A 22,082-nucleotide genomic window follows, 5' to 3' on the forward strand; every position below is an offset into this window, starting at 1 on the left:
CACTTTTTCCAAAGTCTCAACATCTTTTTTTTAATGTGTTGACCAAAACATTTGAACCCTGTGTTCAAATGAGTTTCAACACAGTCCCCTCCAGAGGTAGCAGCTCCTTTCAACTCTTTAGGACCCGATGGGCATTTGTCTCACTAAGGTGTGCCTTAGTAGCCCTTTCCTTGAATTCGGCTGCTTCTTGCCCTTGCAATTGATGTCCCCAATATTTAATAGCTTCATTAACTGGTCCTTCTAATGAGCAAAGCAGGTTTACTTCATCTAATATGAATAATTCATTCCCGTTGGTCCAAGGTATTTTCGACAATTTTCTCCAGCCCCCAACAATGCTTCAAAGGCATCCATTGATTATTCCCCTGGAACTTTCTGAAGACCGCAGCTTTTGTAACAATTGGGACCACCCAGGTCAGAGAGCACCAAGGACCCCACAGTCCTCCTCCTGCTCTTCTTCCTCCTCCTTGCAAACCCCCTCCCTTCTAGCACTGAGGATGTTACCTAGTTGGGTCATGAAACATCTGCAAAAAATACCAAGCTCAGAGAGCACCAAGGACCCTACAACCCCCCCTGCTCCTCTTCTTCCTTTTCTCCTCCTCTTCTCTTCCTCATCTCTCTTCCTCCTCTTCCGTGCAAACCCCACTATCTTCTAGGACTGATGATGTTACCCAGTTGGGTCATGAAACGTCTGCAAGAAAACAACGAAGCTCGGAGAGCACCAAGGAGCCCACAGTCTTATTCTGTCTCCTCTCCCTTCTAGCACTGGGGATGTTACGTAGTTAGGTCCTGAAACATCTGTAACAAAACCACCAAGCTCAGAGAGCACCAAGGACCCCCACAGTCCCCCCCTTCTTCTTTCTCCTCCTCCCTGCAAACCGCCTCCTTTCTAGCACTGATGATGCTACTTAGTTGGGTCGTGAAACATCTGCAAGGAAACCACCCAGCTCAGAGAGCACCAAGGTCACCCACAGTTTAATGCTGAGCTCCGAATATTCTCTTCAATCCGTCTTATAGAGCCGAGGTGGCGCAGTGGTTAAATGCAGCACTGCAGGCTACTTCAGTTGACTGCAGTTAGTTCAGCGGTTCAAATCTCACCGGCTCAGGGTTGACTCAGCCTTCCATCCTTCCGAGGTGGGTAAAATGAGGACCCGGATTGTTGTTGGGGGCGATATGCTGACTCTCTGTAAACCGCTTAGAGAGGGCTGAAAGCCCTATGAAGCGGTATATAAGTCTAACTGCTATAGCTATTATTCTGTCATCTGTCAAAATGCTTCTCATCCTTGGGTGCCAGTTTACAGAGTAACTCCCTGTAGTTTGGGCTTTCATTTTTGTCACCTTTTGGTAGACATGGCAACTGTGACCCCTAAGGGGCTGCCCCCAAAAGAGGATGCGATAACCTATTTCTCCAAAGCCCCTGAGGGGTAGGACAAGAAGCGATGGATGGAAACTAATCCAGGAGAGAAGCAACCTGGAATTAAAGAGACATTTCCTGACAAGGAAAACAATGAACCAGTGAAAGAGAAGTTGCCTCCAGAAATTATGGTTGCTCTGTCACTGGAGGTTTTTAAAGAGGTTAAACCACCAATTGCCTGAAATGATATAGGGTCACCTGCTTGAGCAGAGGGCTGGACTAGAAGATAGCAATAGCAATAGCAGTTAGACTTATATACCACTTCATAGGGCTTTCAGCCCTCTCTAAGCGGTTTACAGAGTCAGCATATCGCCCCCAACAACAATCCGGGTCCTCATTTTACCCACCTCGGAAGGATGGAAGGCTGAGTCAACCCTGAGCCGGTGAGATTTGAACAGCCGAACTGCAGATAACAGTCAGCTGAAGTGGCCTGCAGTACTGCACCCTAACCACTGTGTCACCTTGGCTCTTGATTGATCTTGAGAGATCTCCAAGATCTCTTCCAATTGTGTTATTCTGTTCACTTTCCTTCAATCAGATGCAAAAGCAAACTTCACACCTAATGAGCCACGGTGGCGCAGTGGTCAGAGTGCAGTACTGCAGGCTACTTCTGCTGATTGCCGGCTGCCTCTAATTTGGCAGTTCAAATCTCACCCGGCTGAAGGTTCAACTCAGCCATCTGTCCTTCCGAGGTGGGTAAAACGAGGAGCCAGATTGTTGGGAGCAAGAGGATGACTCTGTAAACCCCTTAGAGAGGGCTGCAAAGCATTGTGAAGCCGTATATAAATCTAAGTGGTATATAAATCTAAGTGAAGCAGTATATAAATCTAACACAGACAGACGTCTGTCTGTCTATCATTCATCCATTTATCCCCCATCTTTCTTTATCTATCTATCTATCTATCTATCTATCTATCTATCTATCTATCTATCTATCTATCTATCTATCTATCTATCTATCATCCATCTATCATCTATCATCTATCTCTATCTCTGAGTTGTAGTGGTGCAGTGGTTAGAATGTTGTACTGCAGGCTAACTCACTGCTCACTGCCAGCAGTTCAATCCCGCCCGGCTCAAGGTTGACTCAGCCTTCCGTCTTTCCGAGGTGGGTAAAATGAGGACCCAGATTGTTGGGGGCAAGAGGATGACTCTGCAAACCACTTAGAGAGGGCTGTAAAAGCACGGTGAACTGGTACATAAGTCTAAGTGCTATTGCTATTCCTTTCTTTTCTTTCCTTCCTTCCTTCCTTCCTTCCTTCCTTCCTTCCTTCCTTCCTTCCTTCCTTCCTTCCTTTCCTTTCCTTTCCTTTCCTTTCCTTTCCTTTCCTTTCCCTCCGTGAGCCGTTGTGGCTCAGTGGTTAGAATGCAGTATTGCAGGCTAATTTTGCCAACTGCCAGTAGTTCAATCCTCACCAGTTCAAGGTTGAACTCAGCCTTCTGTCTGTCCGAGGGGGGTAAAATGAGGACCCAGATTGTGGGGGGGCAAGAGGCTGACTTTGCAAACCGCTTAAAGAAGGCTATAAAGCACTGTGAAGCACTATATAAGTGCTATTGCTATTCCTTCATCTTACTTCTCCTTCCTTCCTTCCTTCCTTCCTTCCTTCCTTCCTTCCTTCCTTCCTTCCTTCCTTCCCTCCCTCCCTCCCTCCCTCCTTCAGCCTTGGTGGTGCTGTGGTTAGTACAGTACTACAGACAACTGCTGCTGATTGCGGGCTGCCTTCAATTTGGCAGTTTGAATCTCAGCCAGCTCAAGGTTGACTCAGTATTGCCAGTAAAAACTTAAAAAGGAAACGGCAAGCGACTTTCGAGGTGAGGATATTCAAAATGCTGCAGCACCTCGGTGTGGAATTTTACACATCCGTTGCAACCTGTGGTTGCCTCATGCGTGGTCTCGGCTTAGGGAATTCACTCCTATTTCCGAATGTTCAGAATGCACTGAGACCAAATGGGTCGGCATGGCGGCTCAGCAATTAAGACACTGCGCTTATCAGCTGGAAAGTCGGCAGCCCAGGTTCGAGACCCCAGCGCCACGTGATGGAGTGAGCTCCCCGTTCCTAGCTCTAGCTCCTACCCACCTAGCAGTTTGAAAGCATGTAGATGTGAGTGGATAAATAGGTACCACTTTGATGGTAAGATAAAGTCCTCCGTGACATCATGCTGGCCATGTGACTGTGGAAATGTCTCCGGAAAATCACTAGCTCAATGGCTTTGAAACGGAGATGAGCAATGTCCAGTAGAGGCGATAATGACTAATGGAGTAAAATCCGCAGGGACCCCTTTACCTTCATCTTACTCAGACAAATAAACCAAGCTACTGAATTTTTCAGAGTATAAGATGCTCCAAAGTATAAGACACACCTAGCCTTTGGGAAGGAAAACAAGAAAGAAAATCTGCCTCTGTTACCCAACAATTTGCCTCCTTGCAGCAAACAGCAAACAGCCTGTTTCAGTTTCAATTTCAGCACAGCCCGATTAGCACAAGCAGCTAATTTTTCTACTTGCGTTTTTACATGGTTTTGAACTGCTAGGTTGGCGGAAGCTGGGACAAGTAATGGGAGCTCACTCCATTATGTGGCGCTAGGGATTCGAACCACCAAATTGCCGACCTTTCTGATCGACAAGCTCAGCGTCTTAGCCACTGAGTAACCGTGTCCCTTTATAACAGTGTTTCTCAACCTTGTCAACTTGAAGAGGTCTGGACTTCAACTCCCAGAATTCCCCAGCCAGCGAATGCTGGCTGGGGAATTCTGGGAGTTGAAGTCCAGACCTCTTCAAGTTGACAAGGTCGAGAAACACTGCTTTATAATGTACAATCATATACATTATTATTTCAATTATACACAGCATAATAAATACATACACAGTTCCTGCAACTGTTATTTATACATTTAAGCCTCTAGCCTCCTAATCCTCTTTGTTGCTCTTCTCTGCACCCTTTCCAGAGTCTTGACATCTTTTTCCCATCGTGGTGACCAAAACTGGATGGAATATTCCCAGCGTGGTCTTACTAAGGCTTTGTAAAGCGGTATTAGAATGTCGTGTGATTTTTGGCTCTTTCCCTCCGTTAATGCCTAGGATTGAACTGGCTTTCTTGGCAGCTGCCGAACACGGTTGGCTCCTATTTAAGTGATTGTCCTCTAGGGCACAAAGATCCCTCTCACAGTTACCGGCGTCGAGCCAGGGTTGCCGTATTCTATACCTGTGGATTTGGTGCATAATTTTGCGGCCTCTTAGTTTTGGCTAGGCTTTACGGAGTCTAAATAAATGAATTTGTCTAATGCATGAATCAATCAAATAGGTAATTATTCTTACCGCTGAAAAACAAGAAACAGATCTGCATTCAAATATGGCATGGAGGCATATTAAAGGATGCTGCTAATGGGATTATTTGGAGTGCTTAGCTTGATGGAGTGCTTGTCAACATTATCCTTATGGTTCCTGTTATTGCTATGGTTCTCCCCCCGCTCCCCATTCTTCCCTCCCTTCCCTCCATGCACACGTCACACAGTCTTCAACTCATCCCCCACCCCTGGAAGGAAAATCATGGCGCAAACACCTTGACTTCCCTAGCGGTACTATGGAGCAGGCAGCTGATTGGGGAGGATTTGAGGAAGCTAAGCTGGAACTGATTACTTCCTGGGTTGGACGGAGGAATCCTAGCAGAGGTGGGATCAGAGGTGGGTTCCTACCAGTTTGCACCTATTCGGTAGAACCGGTTCGTCAAATCTATCGAACCGGTTAGAAGAGGTCCCACCAGTGGACCCGGAAAGCAGGCCACACCCAGAGGTTCCAAACTTTTTTGAAACCCACCAGAGATCCTTGGATATGATTATTCTACACTATCATGCTCATATTTATAAAACTCAGTGCCTCTGTGGAAGGTAAGGATGACTACTGCGTTTGTGGTGCAATCAGAACATTGCGTGTGTTGAAGTTGTTTTAATGCAAACCAAAGATGCCTTTTAAAAAACAAGTTTTCATCCTATTCTTATGCATGCCAGTGCTGTGTGTGAGGGGATTTAAGGTGGTTCTGACAAGTGTCGTCGGCATCTTCATATCCGGTCACATGGGCGGCAAGCCACGCCCATCCGGTCACATGGCCAGCAAGCCACTCCCACAAAGGAGGCCACACCCACAGAGTAGGTTCAAACAATTTTTGAAACCCACCACTGGGTGGGATTCAGAAATTTTAGCAACCGGTTCTCTACCCAGTTGCTGGGTGGGCATCGCCTACTCGGCCTCCTGCACCACGGCGGGAGGCAGGGCTTTTTTGCCCTCCCCAAGCTCCGGAGACTTTCCTCGAGACTCTGGGAGGGTGCAAACGGTCTCCTCCGGGCTCTGGAGGCGGGAAATGGGCTTGTTTCCGGACTTCCAGGAGGCCCATTTTTCCACCCGCCGAGAACCTCCACGCAGGCCCTGCCCTTGGAGGTTCCAAAACAGGCTGCTTGGAGACTCCTGGGAGGGGCGTGGCCAGCCAGTCCTTACAACTGTAAAATTAGCATCCGGTTTGCCTGAACCCATCCAAACTGGCTGAATCCCACGCCTGAATCCTAGTGTTGTAGGTTACTGTGGAAAGATGGCTTCCTAGAGATCTGGCGGAAATGGGGTCACTTTTTAGAATTTGGAAAAAAGAGATAGCACCTGTGCAGAGAGCAGGCAAGGCCAGAGAGAGCCTCTGCTGAAGGTATCCTAGAAAAACTGCAATGTGGAGAGTTTGCTTTTGGGAGGAATCAAAAAGTATTCACTTGGACATCTGTCCATTTCTAGAAGCTTTGCACCAGAAAAGGAGATTCTTAAATTCTAGGGGTTTCTTCTAGAAATTGCACTATTATGTCGAAGTCAGAAGAAGGTCTATTTGAGGTCTATCTAGGACATTGTTCATCTGAAATAGCACGGGGATTCCTGCTGGAGCAGGGGATCAGACTAGAAGACCTCCAAGGTCCCTTCCACCTCTGTTTTTCTGCTATGTTCTGTTATCATTCTGTCTCCATACTCACACCTGAACGTTCACGCCAAGCTTATGAAAAGGACAAAATTCAACGGCAACAGCACAACTCTGATTCCAACTAGTAGTTCCTATTCCTAGTAGAAGAAGGTGTGAGTAATCTGCTAGGTATTTTTGCAGGAACTGGTGGTACCTTTGGAGCAAATACACCACATCAGTGTCAGAATGGCTCTTAGCAAACCCTTAGTGCTACTCAACCAAGATTTGAGACAAGTCCACATTCTGCTACTACCTATTTGCTCCTAATTCTCTCCTCTCTGTCTGCTCGCCTTCCCAACTGTCAAAGTTACTACTATGGTAAAGGATGAAGAATACAACAATGCTACCTAACAGCAGTTTGGGTTTATTCCGATAGAAGGAAAACAGTTAAAACAAAGGCACAGCTAACAACTCCGAACCTCTTGAGATGCCTTCAAAGTTTATGTTCTGGAAAATTCCTTGAAACACTGAGATAGTTTCACCATTTTGGTCTCTACATTCACCACCAAGACTCTCAAACCATGCTTTCTGAGGCTGTTCAGAAGACCCTCGTGGTGGAGCCCACCCTCCCTTAATGTTCACATCCTAAAATTTGTCCTACGCAAAGAATGGAAAATGTTTGGATGTGCTCATAATACCAGATCTGCATACTTAACTTACTTCCGTAACTATTCCAAGTCCAAAGGGGTTCCTTTACTAGCTTCTAGATTCATAAACCGCCAACTGTACCCACCCCACGGCAATGAATGGGACTCCAGTTCCCATCTCTGTCTTGAGCAATTGTGAAGGGGATATTCCCCAAGGGCCTGTACTGTACTATTGTGGCCCACCAGCGACCAGCAGATCTGGCAGAAGATACAGACAGTGAGAGGTTGGGGAGGAAGATGGGCCAGTCCTGGAGTCCGGGGAAGGCTCGGACGAGGGCTCTGTGTCAGAGGCAGAGAGGGGGCCAGAGCCGTCTGACAGTTATCAGCTGCCTACGGAGTCAGACATCAGGGAGGCAGAGGAACAGCTGGAGCCTGTTCCCAGTGTGCTCATGCACAGAGTTGCTAGACTAAGGGAACAGCTAAAGAACAGGGGTCGATTTGGAAGTAAGGCCACAGGTGGACGGTGAATGGCCCCTCCCATATGGAATAAAGAGGAGCGAAAGGGGAGTGGAGTTTGCAGGAGACAATTAGTTCAATTCATTAGGGTCAAAATCTGTTCCTGACGTCTTGCCAAGTAATTGCTGCTACAGCGTGGCGTTTGGAAGATATCGGCCTGGCAGCTCTCCAAGCCTGATCAAAGTCTGTAGTTGTGAAATCTCTGGAAAGACTGTTGGCCGGGAGTTTGCTGGAGTGGAATTCCCTTTAAGCTAAACAAAAGGGGTTTTATCAGGACGAGGAGTCGGCTTCGGGCTTTTGAGAAGCCTGTCAGAACACGTACCTCTCCCCTCTTTTAACCAACAGCGATGGAGATGAGCATTGATGATCAAAACTCTGGTATTGAAATGGCCAAATTAAAGAAGATAAATAAGTTGTCATCATGTGTAACTGTCCATAGCTTAGGAGAAGGATGACAGGAAACCGGAAATAAGAGCAACTGAGTTTCCTAAACAGGTTTCTTTCCAAATACGCTTCTGAAATGTATTGGACAAGCCACAATATTGAAGAATTTGGGGGCATTTTATCTACTTTTGTACAAGTGGCTGTCTTCTTGCTTGGGTAACCACACAAACCACCTAAAGCAGAAAGGCCTGCTGAATAAAATAATTCAGGTTTCTTCCAACATTAAGGGAGGAAAGCTAGACAAAGGAGCCATCTGTCAGGCCTGCAGCTATCTTGTCTTTTGAATCTTTGACCTGCTGCACTTTCTATTCTTCTGCTATGCATTTTCTATTGTGGGAAAACGGGAGGTATGAAATTAGATGAGATGTAGCCATAACAACATTCTTTCTAGAAAGCCAAGGTCATTATCCTTTGTCTCTGCACCTCCACACCTGACCGAAACTGGATGGGTGGAACTGCCAGCACGGGAGTGGGAGATTGGACCATGGGATGGACTTGTGGGTGTGGGGGCAAGATCTTGAACTTTCAACTGGGTGGGGAAACCAGGAAGCTTTCAGATTCAGGTTTTCCCAGATAGGCCAACATGGCTCTCTTCATAAATTGGAACTTTGAGGAATCCTTTGCCTTGGACTCTGATTTAATTTCGGATGCTATTTGGAACTCTGACACCCTCTTTGTCCAGCTTTCAATAAACGTGTGTCTCAGACATTGAATTGAACTCTGCCTCCCGGGCTAATCTAGATTTGGATGGAGATCTGGAAATTACTCCTTCATTGCTTTTAGTGCCAAGTTGCAAGGAATCTCTTTCGAAATTGCCCACTTGGTACCAGGGATTAACCGTGGATTCGAAAAGGGAACTTGCAACAAGGAGGCTGTGCTGAGAAATGCAAAATTGTGGCATGGGTTCAGGGTATCTGAGGAGCTAATGGGGCAAGCCCACCCCCACGTGTGCCAGTGGAAGAGGTCTGGTATAGAACCCATCTGGTAAGGAGCTAGAGTCAATGGAATCAAGGAGAAGGGCCTTTTCTGCGGTGGCTCCATCTCTGTGGAACACTCTACCATTGGAGGTGAAAACTGACCCCTCTCTTTTGGCCTTCTGGAAGACTCTCAAAACCTGGTTTTGCCAGTTGGCCTGGGGCCCTGAGGGAGACGCACACCACTGGAGGTGGCTGATGGGATAAGAAGACCTCACCATGGAGGTGGATGATTGGATAAGAAAGGGGTGTCAAACTCAGATCCGGCCCATGGGGTGCTTTGATCTAGCCCATGGGCCCACCCTGGAAACAGCAAAGGACCAGCCCGTGGTGCCCCTGCCAGCAAAAATGGAGCTTGGGAGGTGCATGTGTGGCTCGTCCGGGCTCCGTTTTCAGCTGCGACAGCCTCCTGTAGCCCTCTGCTGCCGAAAACAGAGCCCTGGCAACAGGGATGAAATGCTCGGAAGTCTGCTACCGGTTCGCTTTGCTACCGGTTCGCTTCGTGTTACCATGAAGCACTGAAAAAGGAGGATTAAGAAGCTTTTTCTGAGTCTGCAGAGATAAATAGAACAGCGAGGGGTGGGGGAATAGCTGGGCCGTACAATTTAGATTTGCTAGAAAACAGGATATAAATCGTGTAGCACAGCTGATTGATGCACAGCTGATAGTCGGAACTACTGGTTTGGCTGAACCAGGAGCACTTTTTTAACTACTGATTTGGGTGAACTGGTCCAAACTGGTAGTATTTCATTCCTGCCAGGCGGGCAGTGTAAGGCCTCCTCAAGCTCTATTTTTGCTGCAAAGGGCTGCAGGAGGTTGTTGCAGCCAAAAATGGATGAGTGACGTCCACGCCCACCCTGGCCACACCCCTGGCCACACCCCACACACATACACACACCATCCCTCCGAGGTCAGACACAACCCTGATGCGGCCCTCGATGAAATTCGGTTTGACACCCCCGGGATAAAAAGACAGATTGTCCCATCTGTCTCTCGGCTCTTGTAGGCCTGGTTTAAGTACAGTATATAATTGCCTTTTTAATATTGGCTCATTTTTAATGTGTGGATGACTTTCCACTCATTTTGTATAATTTGGAAGGTGCCCAGAATGCCCTTGTAGGTCGGATGGGCAGCATAGAAATTTAATAAACAAACAACAGCAACAAAACACAAAGAAATATATAAAAAACAACAACAACAGGCCAGCCTCGTATCTCCCTCACTATAAACCCACTGCAATGCCTCAACCCCATAGAGCAGTGTTTCTCAACCTTGGCAACTTGAAGATGTCCAGACTTCAACTTCCAGAATTCCCCAGCCAGCATTCGCTGGCTGGGGAATTCTGGGAGTTGAAGTCCGGACGTCTTCAAGTTGCCAAGGTTGAGAAACACTGCCATAGAGTCAAGTGCTCGAGGTGCTTCAGAAATGGTTCTAGAACAGGGGCATCAAACTCAAGGTCTGGATCCGGCCCATGGGGTGCTTAGATCTGGTCCATGGTGTTGCCCTGGAAACAGGAAAGGACCGGCGTGTGTTGCTTTCTGCCAGCGAAAACAGAGCTCATGAGAGACTCGGGCGGCTCTCCCGAGCTCTGTTTTCGGCAGCAGAGAGTTGCAAGAGGCCATCACAGTCCACAATGGAGCTCAGGAGGGCTGTGGGGGCCCCTCCAGAACTGTGTTTTTGCTGGCAAGAGGGTTTGTCGGAAGCTGTCGCAGCTGAAAATAGACCTCAGGAGGGCTGTGGCCGCACCTCCCGAGCTGCATTTCCTCTGACAGAGGGCTGCACGAGGCTGTCGCGGCCAGAAACGCAGCTTGAGAGCCCGTTTTCACTGAGAGGGCGCTCGTGCCACCACAGGCGTCCCCCCGGCTCGCTGACATCAAACGCAACCTTGATGCAGCCCCTCGGTGAAATCGAGTTCGACGCCCCTGTTCTAGAAGGTAGAATCTTAGCGGTTAGAAGTCATTGGTGTCCACAACACAGGAGACGCTACGGAACAACGGGTGATGCTCCTGGCCGGCCACCCCCACCCCTCCAGCAGTTACCTGTGCTAGACCTTGCTTATCCAGTGTTTCCCACCGTTCTTCAATAAGGACGGTTAGCATCCTTTGGCCTTTTCAGTTGGACCTTCAGCCTCTTCATCCCAATCTGGAAGCCATTCATGGCCTGGATGGCCGCTTGGGCGCTAGCAGGATTGTCAAAACTCACAAAGCCTGTCAAAACACAAGGAAGGTGCAGGATTTAACCAGCTGAAATGGGGCGACGGGGCCATCCCACGCTAGATCACGTCAAGGATGAACATGGAACGGCAGGGTGGGGTGGGGATGGGGAGACAAGGAGCTGCCCCCCTCTCCCCTCCCGGCGCTTGATGCAGGAAAACTCCAGCTTCTGACAATGTCATGGCGGGTTCGGGTGAGCAGCGTTGGGAATGGAATGGGTCGAGCGTTCGCCTCAACTGAAAGCTGGGGGAGCGGGAGGATGGGAAGCAAGCCATGGAAAAGTTTGATTTTGGGGTGGAGGAATGGAGAGATGCCAGATGGACCCCCAGACGGTCATTGAAAGGGACAGGTCCTCCGCTGGAGTTATTCGTACAGAGGAGAGAAGGAAGGAGTGTTGCCAGGGGGGACTTTTAATGGGTCGCAGTGGGGTGTCCACCTCAAATTAGAACATAAATTTCACTTCCCATCTTGACTACTGCAATGCGCTCTACATGGGGCTTGCCCTTGAAAAGCATCTGGAAACTGCAGTGGGTGAAAAATGCAACGGCCGGTGTGGTTTTGTGCAGACCACATGTGCACATTTATCACCTCTCCTGCGGGAGCTGCATTGGATGCCGATTTGTTTCCTGGGGGCAATTCAAGGTGCTGGTTGTCACCATTAAGGCCCTCCATGGCTTTAAGATCACCAGGTGATCTTAGGAAAACTCTCTCTTGCCAGACACATCTACCCGGCCCACCAGAGCAGGGAGGCAGGGAATGTTGTGGATCCCATCCCCTAGGGAGACACACCCGGTGGGACCCAGAAGAAGGGCCTTCTACGTGGTGGCTCCCTCTCTCTGGAACATCGTCCCCCCCATGAGATTAGAATGGTCCCCTCTCTGACAGTCGCCCGGAAGGCGCAAAGACCTGGTTCTGCCAGCGAAGCCAGAGCGGGATGTAGCCCATCAAATGGCTCATGTGATGTGTTGTCGCCGGGGAAGAGAGTTATTTTATTATTTATTACCCTGTTTCCCTGAAAGTAAGACCTCCCCAGATAATAAGGCCAAGCGCTTATTTCAGGGGGGTTCAAAAGTAAATAAGACCCTGTTTGATTTTTGGGGACACACGGTATTATTTATTCATTTATTCTCTCTTTTATTAGTTTTATTTTTTATATGATGTTTTTTATATTCTTGTAAGACACCTTGAGTTGCCACGTGCAAATAGGCGGCAATATAAATCTCCTAAATAAAACAATCAAAGAATAATAATAATATTAACATAGAATCCTAGGGCTGGAAAGGGCCTTGGAGGTCTTCTGGTCCAACCCCCTGCTCAACTCCAGGAAGCAAGCTCTTCCACTAATCAATCGTTCTTACTGTCTGGACCACCCCAAAAATACTGGTCCACCAAGTTCTCGTACACCAAAAGAGCTGGTGGTTTTATTAGCAGATTAGCATTTGTAGAGGCCACCATTGTATAGGTCTCTGATGGCAAACCTATGCCATGTGTGCTGGAAGTGGCACGCAGAGCCATCTCTCCGGGCACACGAGCCATTGCCCATTAATCTTCTCGGTTCTGGTGCAGTGGCCAGGGGGTTCTTCACACGCATGGGAGTGCCAGAAACCCAAAGAACAGAAGCCTGGTGTGCATGCGCACGGCGGGAAGCTGATTTTCCAGTTTCCAGCATGCAGATGTGCACCGGCAAGCTGGTTTTCATGCCTGCATATGCGGGCCGGAAACCGGAAGAGGAAGTGGCCAGTGCTCATGCATGCACCAGAAACCGGAAGATAATTCTCTCCCGGTGCGTACATGCACACCGGTGGCTGTTCTTCTAGTTTCCGGCACACACACACACACACACCAGAATGCGGCCGCGCGAGCGATTGTGGGTGCACCTCGCTTCACCCACATAACACCTATCCTCCGCGAGCTGCACTGGCTACCTGTCGATCTCCGGGTACGCTTCAAGGTGCTACTTGTCACCCATAAAGCCCTTCATGGTATTGGACCTGGGTACTTGAGAGACCGCCTACTGCCAATTACCTCCACGCGGCCTATTAGATCTCATCGATTAGGCCTCCTCCGAGTTCCATCTGCCGGTCAATGCCGACTGGCAACCACGCGGAGGAGAGCCTTCTCGGTGGCAGCTCCGACCCTATGGAATGATCTCCCCGTGGAGATTCGTACCCTCACCACCCTCCAGACCTTCCGCACAGCCCTCAGAATCTGGCTATCCCGTCAGGCCTGGGGCTAAGACTGTAACCCGCCCGAATGGTATGAATGTTGTGTTTTAATTATGTATTGTCTTATATGTTAAAAGTTTGTCTCCCCCCCCCTTTTGGGTTGTGAGCGGCCCTGAGTCCCCCCAGGGAAAAGGGCGGCATATAAATAAACTTCTACAATCTACAATCTACAATCTACACTCCTGTTTTGGGTTTTCCAACACTGGTACATAACACCCAGGGATGGAGAACCTTCTTTACCTCGGGTGCCAAAAGCATTCCACATGCTATCACGCACACGGGTGGGCCCACCTCCATAATTTAATACCCCCCTGCCATTCCCCCTGTGCATGCGCCGTGACGCCCCCTCCGCTGCCCCGCACATGCGCACACAGCTTTCTTGGAACCTGGGGAGGGCGAAAATGGCCTTCCCAGCCTCCCCCCGCCGCGAGGCCTTCTGGAGGCCAGAAGCGACCTGTTTCCTGATTTCTAGTGGATTTTTCGCCCTCCCCAGATTCCAGAGGCTTTGTAGGATCCTGTGGCGGGTGAAAAATGGTCCAACACGCAAACCGGAAGTTCAGGAATGGACTTCTGGGTTGCCCGTGGGGCTGTTTTTCTCCCTCTGACAGCTTCCCTGAAGCCTCCGGAGGGTGAAAAATTGCCCAGGGAACACATCGGAAGTCCATTCCCGAAATTCCAGTTTGTATGTTGGGCTGTTTTTCGCCCTCCGGAGGCTTCAGGGAAGGCCGAAAATCAGCTGGCCAGGGCACGCTTGCGCCCTGGAGCTGACAGGACAATGCCTCGCGTGCCCTCAGAAATGGCTCTGCGTGGCACCTGTGGCATGTGTGCCATAGATTCGCCATCCTGGGTACAGGTGAACCTTGATGGCTGGGTGGATTGAATGGGGATGACAAATGGTGGGACCAAGAGTGTATCATGGATTTGGAGTCCAAATTAGGGATTCCAGCACACGGAAAAGAACAGAAAACAACAACTATGTGAAACCTATTTTAAGGCGCACACTAATATTTTTTATGTCTGTCCCACCTCAAGATGGCAGGAAACATTCCCATTGGGGGCAACTGCCAGGAGTGTTTGCAATTTGGAGGTGGAAAAAAATCAAGGTCGTGATTACAATCACGCCATACATATTAGAAATGGAGTGGGGGGGGAAAACTATGATTGAATGGCTGCGGTTGCCATCTTGAATTGTATGACTTCTCTATGGACACCCCAGGAGCTGTGTTCTGAAAAGGGTCCAGGAATTGTCCCCTGCAGGGAAAGACCCCCTTGGCTCTATTGAATCTTCAGGATTTGACGTGGTCTAAAACTCGCGAGAAGACAACTTGACCGTTGCGATCTTGAATCTTTACCCGCATCGACACAGAAATCGCAAATTGTAATCACTACGTTCTGACCCTGTTCAGGGACGTCCCTGGAGGGGATGGTGGCTCTGATCACATGATGGAAGGCCCACCCATTTTTACAGGTGACTGTTGTGGCCCAACAGGAGCCGTTGGAGCTGCAAACAGACTCCGACAGCGAGGGGCGCTATGAGTCGGCTCTGGAAGATGTGGAGGACCCTGGAGAGGGTTCCGACTCCGAGCAGGGATCAGAGAGCTGGTTGGCCACCAGGAGGCGCCTGAGGCATGGAGCAGCGGTGAAAGCCAAAGGGAGTGTGCTCCTGATGTCAGGCCTTGGAGCAGTGGGGAAGAGACAAGGGAGGTGGTCCTGGACGCCTGGCAACGGTGGGCAGATCGACGTAGAGAACAGCTATGCAGATACAGAAGATAATTGGCCCAGGTGGTTGTAATTAGGCTCCTCTCAAGATAGTATATAAGGAGGGACTTTGGGAGGAGTCTGGTTGCAGGATTCAACTTAATTATCAACGCTGGAGAAGCTGTTATATGAATCTGTCGGAGTCTGGGTTGCTGCCAAGGTTCTTTATCTGTTCGTTCGTGTTTGGGCTTTCAGCCACAAAGATTTATGTTTCCTGCTAATAAAGTGTTGTGGCATTCCAGCTAAGCTTGTCTCGGCATTCGTTACTGGATGGAGGGGGGATCAGAACAGGTGTATCTAAAATGGGGCAGGGCTTCAAGTGATTGACATGTAGTCATGGCCGCCATATTGAATTTGTTCCTACCTGTCCCACCTCCAAAGTCATCCCTGGAGCCAGTAGCTCATGTTCAACAAGTCAACATCATCTTCCTCCCAAATTATTTTCTCAATCATAGACCTGTTCAGCTAAGAGGAAATATATATATATTTTTGTCTCTAGGTAGGCCTCGACTTACGACCCATTCCTTAGTGACTATTCAAAGTTACAACGAACCTACCTTTAAGCTACTTCTGACCCAGATTCAAAGTTACGACAGTCAGAACCCCTCCAAAATCACACAATCAACCTTTGGACACTCAGAAACATGACTATTTTTATGGCCGTTTACAGCATCTGATGGCCACACATTTTTAAGGTGGTTTTCCTGAAAACCTTCACTTATTTCCAGTTTTTGGCAAAACTGCAGCCTAGTGAACAATGGGTTAACAATACGCCATTTGCTGAATGACTGCCACCAAAAAAAGGTCATAAATGTGGGTTGGTTACATCAGGGGTCTCCAACTCCAGGCCGTGAACCGGCATTGGGCCACAACATGCTAGAAACTGGGCCACGCAAACAAGAGAAGCCCCATCCATGGGAAGCAGGCAGCACCAGAGGTGGGTTGCTCCCAGTTTGGACCTGTTCAGGAGAACTGGTAGTGGTGATTGGGCATGGGTCGCTGAAACAGTAGTGATGGCTGGCTGGCCATGCCCCTGAACCAACTCACTCTGATGTTCGCCCTACCTCGCCTTCGCCACGTGCATCCACAGAACTGCCTCCTCCTGCCCACAGACTGGTAAGCATTTACACTAGCCAACCTGCCCTCCCCATTGGCTAGCATCTCCCGAAGCCGCTGACATTGCAGCCGCCCCTCCCCATGGCAGGCAGGGAGGGGCGGAGATGGTGAGCTTTCAGCACTTTTCCCACTGGTGGGAAAAAATGCTGAGGGGGATCCTCGCTCACCGTTTGCCTGGTCAGCTAGGCTGCCAGCCAGGAAAGCAGTGGGAAAGCAGTCGGGACAATCCAGCATGGGTGGCAGCGGCGAGTGGTAAGGGAGCGAGCCCTGGGCCGGCATCTCTGCCTCCTTCCTCTGAGAGCCGGCTTGGGGGGGATGGCCAGCCTCCCCTGCCACTGCACCCTTCCCTCACTGTCTACGCGGAGCCTCTGCTGGCAGGGCGCTCCCCCCCACTGGCTGCAACCCGGGCCCTGCTGGGTCAGTTGGGAAGCCAGCCGGGACAGCGATGGACTGGCGGGTGAGCAGGTGGAACCGGCCTCGCCTCCAATGCTCCATATAGGATGGGTGGCGGCGGTGAGCGGTAAGGATAGCTGTGCTATCGTGCACCTCCTTTCTGTCTCCGACCCCTCTTCTTCCCTTGCTTGCCCTTAATAGCAGCCATGCAAGGGAAGGAGGTACGTAATTAAGCAGCCAAGGGCGAAGAAGAGCACATTCACTCTATGCTATTGCGCGCCTCCTTTCTTTCTCTGGCCCCTCTCCTTCCATCTCTTGCCCCGCTGGCATCCCGGAGATAGCAGCCGAGTGAGGAAGGAGGCGCACGATAAAGCAGCCCCCGCCACCAAGGGCGAAGGGGAGCACCCCAACGAGTGAAGAACACTGGCCACAAAACACCTGCCCATGTTCAAACCAGCCCACCTCCTCTCCCCACGCACGGGTTCTCTGGATGGTGGGGAGGGAAGGTCTCTCCCAAGACTGGCTTCTTTCCTTCCATCCTGTGACGTCAGTCCGTAGGGGGACAACACGGACCATTCGGTGGCAGCGGGGAAAGAGAGTCTTCTTTGCCAGCCTCCCAGCTGGGCAAAAATAAATTTTTGCCGGTTTGGTGGGCGTGGCTAAGTGGGGGGGGGCATGTGACGGAGTGGGTGTGGGTGTGAATGATGTCAAGTTGGCCACACCCACTCAGTCACATGCCCCACACCTAGCCATGACCAACAAACCAGTAGTAAAAATGTGGAAACCCACCCCTGGGCAGCATGTGAAATTATGTTCCCCTCTGGTTCGCGGAAAAACAGTGATGGGATTTGAACGGTATGCCCCGGTTTGGGCGTACCGGTGCTTGCTGGGAGCAGCAGTTACCGTTCTGGTACGGTGCTCCTGAGGGCCCACCCGCCCTCCTTACCTGTATTTGAGTTGATCAGGAATTTTGCGCATGTGCACCAAGGTGCATGCACAATGCTCCGCCGAGCAGCTGGAGCATTGTGAGTGGTAAGTACGCATGCGCACAGTGGGCGCATGCTGCACATGTGCAGGTGGTGGACGCCGGGCCCCGTTGCAGCATACCAGTTGCAACGGGATCTAGAACGCACCACTGCGGAAAAACCTCTCTCCATGGAACGGGTTCCTGGTACCCAAAAGATTGGGAGCTGTTGGGTTATATAACCAACCCATTTTATCACAATGTGGCAGGGACATTTATGGTCGTAGGTAAAGGACTGCCTGCACATATCAAATTTTTCAACCTCTGCCATCTCAGACGCACCGCAATCTGGTGGGAAGTATCCAATGTTCTGACTCTGCTTTTATTCCTTGTCAAAAGCAAACACATTTCTTACCAGAAAGGAATTTGAGTGGGATGCATTAGGAGTCCACGTTGAACAGCACATCACATTAGAATAACGCTAGTTGTGTTCTAATACAACTTACAAGGTCTTCTACTGTGAAGAGCTGGCAGAAAACCTCCTCCATCTACATGTTCAGGTGGACACTCACACATTGACACCTAGGCTTCCTGTTGTGGCTCGGTAGGAGCTGTTGGAGCTGCCACCAGACTCCGACAGCGAGGGGCCCTATGAGTCAGCTCTGGAGGATGTGGAGGACCCTGGACAGGGTTCCGACTCCGAGCAGGGCACAGAGAGGCTAGTTGGCCACCAGGAGGCGCCTGAGCCTTGGACCAGTGGGGAGGGGACAAGGGAGTGTGATCCGGACGTCAGCAGTGAGTTGTTCCTGGATGCCCAGCACCGAAGAGCTAATAGGCATCAGGAACAGTTGCGCAAGTACAGGAGGTAATTGCACTCAGCTGGTGGTCATTAGGCTCCTCTCCAGACTATAAAAAGGACTGCTTGTGCACACGCCCCTCTTGCAGAAGTCAACGCATTGACTAAAAGTTGGAGAACTTTTGTAACTAGCTTGGCAGGCTGGATTGCTGCCAAGGTTTGTCTGAGTTGCTGCCAAGGTCCTTATCTGTTTGTTATGTTTGGCTTTCAGCCACCGAGGTTTTGGTTTCTTGCTATTAAAGTACATTCCAGTTAAGCTTTTCTCGGTATTCATTACTGGATGGAGGAGAGGGTCAGAACACTTCCCTACTTTAATAGGAAAGAAGCTAAGGGAAACCATAACCATAGCAGTCTCAAAGGTGCTTTTTCAGGAGGCAACTGGACTTTCTGGCTTTGCTTGGAAGGGGTTTCGCTTCTCAGCCAAGAAGCTTCTTCAGATGGTGGGAGCCGAGGTGGCGCAGTGGTTAGGGTGCAGTACTGCAGGCCACTCCAGCTGACTGCTATCTGCAGTTCAGCGGTTCAAATCTCACCGGCTCAAGGTTGACTCAGCCTTCCATCCTTCCGAGGTGGGTAAAATGAGGACCCGGATTGTTGGGGGCGATATGCTGACTCTGTAAACCGCTTAGAGAGGGCTGATAGCCCTATGAAGCGGTATATAAGTCTAACTGCTATTGCTATTGCTAAGGGAAGGATTGATACTCCTTGCAGACAGCTGGTCATTTGCATCCTTTGAGAGGGTCCTTGAGGCCACCTGGAGGTTTGTCTGTGTCTTCAGGGTCAGTGGTGCCAATGGGTGTGGAGCCTTCTTGGTGAAAGGACCCTGTTGTAGACTGGAGGTAGATGATGTCGTATCCCTCTCCCTCTGTTGAAAAGGGGCTGTTCAGTTTTGACACAGGTGGCCTCTTTGACCCCTGTTTCAAACCAGCGGCCCTCTCTGTCCAAAATGTGGACTTTACTGTCTTCAAAAGAGTAGCCTTTGTCTTTTAAATGCAGATGGACTGATGGATTTGTTCTCCTTTGTTGTTTCATGCGTTTGTGACGTGGTTGTTTTGTTTCCCCAACGTACCGATGGCTCACTGCACTGTACCCTTTCTGGAGTAAGCTGCCTCAACTATTTGCTGGGAAGTCATGCACCATTTTTATAACCTCCCACTACTCCAGAGGAGTCCCTGGCTTGGATGTACTTGAGATCCATGGCAAAATTGATGCTGATCTTGGATCTCTTCTCAAATCCAAATGTTGCCTTCAGATCAACTTTCCACGAAAGAGGCAGCCAAGGCGAGTCGAAGGAGAGATTGACATAGTGATGTGGGATCCTGGGGACTGACGCGGTGCCGAATGACGTTAGAAAAGATAGACCGTGTTGAAGATTTTTCTTTTAGGATTCCTCTTATTTTCCATCTCTCCCTTATTTGATACTAGATGGATACCTCTGCTTCACTATGAAACTTTGTAATCGGGCTTGATACTTAAAGCTTGAAGCTCCCTATAGAATGTGTAACTCTTTCTTTTCTTTCTTTCCTCCTCCCTCCCTCCCTTCCTTTTGTCCCACACTCTCCCTTTCCCTTCCTGACTTCGTCCCTCCCTCTTTTCCTTCTTTCTTTAACTTTTTCAGTTTTGGTTTCCATTTCTGTTTTATCTTACAGTAAACTTTAATAAAATATTTAACAAAATCGCTTGGGGAAGAAAAATAAAAATTTTCACCCCGGCAGTCCACACGTCCTTGCCTCTGGATCTCTTTGCCTTTCACTGCTGTGTCCCAGGATCAAAACTCACAAACCAGTAAAGCCAAAAAGAAGCTGTTGATGAAACTAGGTATCAAACGAGTGACTCAATTAAAAACAATATTATCCAGGAAGCCATGCAGCTACTTGGGGAGAAAACCAACATGCTGTTTTGTTTTTTAAGTCCCGGCCTTCTGCAGAGTTGAAAGCTCAACAGGAATATTCCATTCATGGCATCTGATTTTGTCCTGCTGTTTCCAGCATTCGCTCCCCACAAAGACACTGGGCAGGGCTGCCTTGTTAAAATTGGTGGCTACAAGCTCTCTTATTCTTGCAGGATCTGCTTTCCCTCCAGAATTTCTGGAAATTACATCCCTGTACTGATAGAAAATAATATTTGTAGCTCAGGGTTGAACAGTGGGATCCTCGAGGCTCTCTGAGGTTTGTTTGTTTTCGCACAGGCGTTTCACGACCCAACTAGGTAACATCATGAAGGCTAAAGTGGGGTTTGGAGAGAGGAGGAGGTGGAATGTGGGGTCCTTGGTGCTCTCTGAGCTTGGTTGTTTTCTTGCAGACATTTCACGACCCAGCTAGATAACATCATCAGTGCTAGAAGGGAGTGGGATTTGAAGAAAAGAGGAGGAGGAGAAGGAGGAGAAGGAGGAGGAGGAGGAGAAGGAGGAGGAGGAATGTGGGGTCCTTGGTGCTCTCTGAGCTTGGTTGTTTTTGCACAGACATCTCACGACCCAACTAGGTAACTTCATCAGTGCTTGAAGGGAGTGGGATTTGAAGAAAAGAGGAGGAGGAGGAGGAGGAGGAGGAGGAGGAGGAGGAGGAGGAGGAGGAATGTGGGGTCCTTGGTGCTCTCTGAGCTTGGTTGTTTTTGCACAGACATCTCATGACCCAGCTAGGTAACATCATCAGTGCTAGAAGAGACTGGGTTTGCTGTCTCTTTAGAGACTCGTGACTTGCCCTGTCAATCCTTGATGCTTCCTTGATCAAACTGAATACTGCCTCCATTTTTGGTCACCCCCATTACAAAAAAAGATGTTGAGGCTTTGGAAAAAGTACAAAGAAGAGACACAACTAAGACAATTAAAGGCCTGGAGACAAAAAAACACACACAAGAACAACAGTTTCAGGGTTTGCATTTGGCTAGTCTACAGAAACGAAGGACTTGCGGGGGGTGGGGGACGGGACGACGTGATAGCAGGGTTCTAATATTTGATGGGCTGCCACAAAGAGGAGGGAGTCAACTTATTTTCCAAAGCACCAGAAGAAAAAGACGAGAAATAATGGATGGAAACTCATCAGAGAGAGAAGCCACTTGGAATTAAGGAGAAACTTCTTAACGGTGAGGACAATGAACCAGTGGAACAGCTTGCCACCAGAGGTTGTGGATGAATCATCACTGGAGGTTTTTGAGAAGAAATTGGACCCTTGTCTGAAATGGTATAGGGTCTCCTGCTTGAGTAGAGGTTTGGATTAGAAGAAGGTCCCTTCCCGCTCTATTCTATTCTGATTCTGATTAGACTGTATTGTCTGAAATGGTAGTTCCTTGATTGGGGCTATTGCTTTCTGTTTAATTGTTGGTCTAATGTTACTCTCCATGTTAATCTCTGCTCAACTGGATGTCGATTGCCAGCAGGAGGTTTCTTTAGTCTTTTTGTTTTCCTTTTAGCTGGCTGATGCGTGTAATAGCAATAGCAGTTAGACTTATATACCGCTTCATAGGGCTTTCAGCCCTCTCTAAGCGGTTTACAGAGTCAGCATATATCGCCCCCACAGTCTGGCTCCTCATTTCACCCACCTCGGAAGGATGGAAGGCTGAGTCAACCTTGAGCCGGTGAGATTTGAACCGCCAAACTGCAGAACTGCAGTCAGCTGAAGTAGACTGCAGTGCTGCCTTTAACC

The 22,082-nt window shown here is 49.2% G+C and overlaps 1 protein-coding gene across 13 annotated transcripts in view; it reads right to left on the bottom strand.

Annotated features, from left to right (window-relative positions):
- CELF4 (CUGBP Elav-like family member 4) overlaps nucleotides 1-22,082 on the bottom strand; it is an 861,219-nt gene that overhangs the window by 12,959 nt on the left and 826,178 nt on the right. For all 13 annotated transcript variants that reach the window (XR_015696625.1, XM_087715271.1, XM_087715270.1 and 10 more), the window contains one exon: nucleotides 10,959-11,126. Coding sequence is in view for 12 of the 13 variants with exons in the window: in XM_087715271.1 (XP_087571397.1) it covers nucleotides 10,999-11,126 (128 nt within the window). In the remaining variant the exon portion in view is untranslated. The remainder of the gene's footprint in view (nucleotides 1-10,958; nucleotides 11,127-22,082) is intronic.

Source organism: Thamnophis sirtalis, unplaced genomic scaffold (genome assembly GCF_051295495.1).
Source record: "Thamnophis sirtalis isolate CommonGarterSnake01/CBP01778 unplaced genomic scaffold, rThaSir2_p1.2 scaffold_5, whole genome shotgun sequence".
In the NCBI taxonomy this organism is placed as follows: Eukaryota; Metazoa; Chordata; class Lepidosauria; order Squamata; family Natricidae; genus Thamnophis; species Thamnophis sirtalis.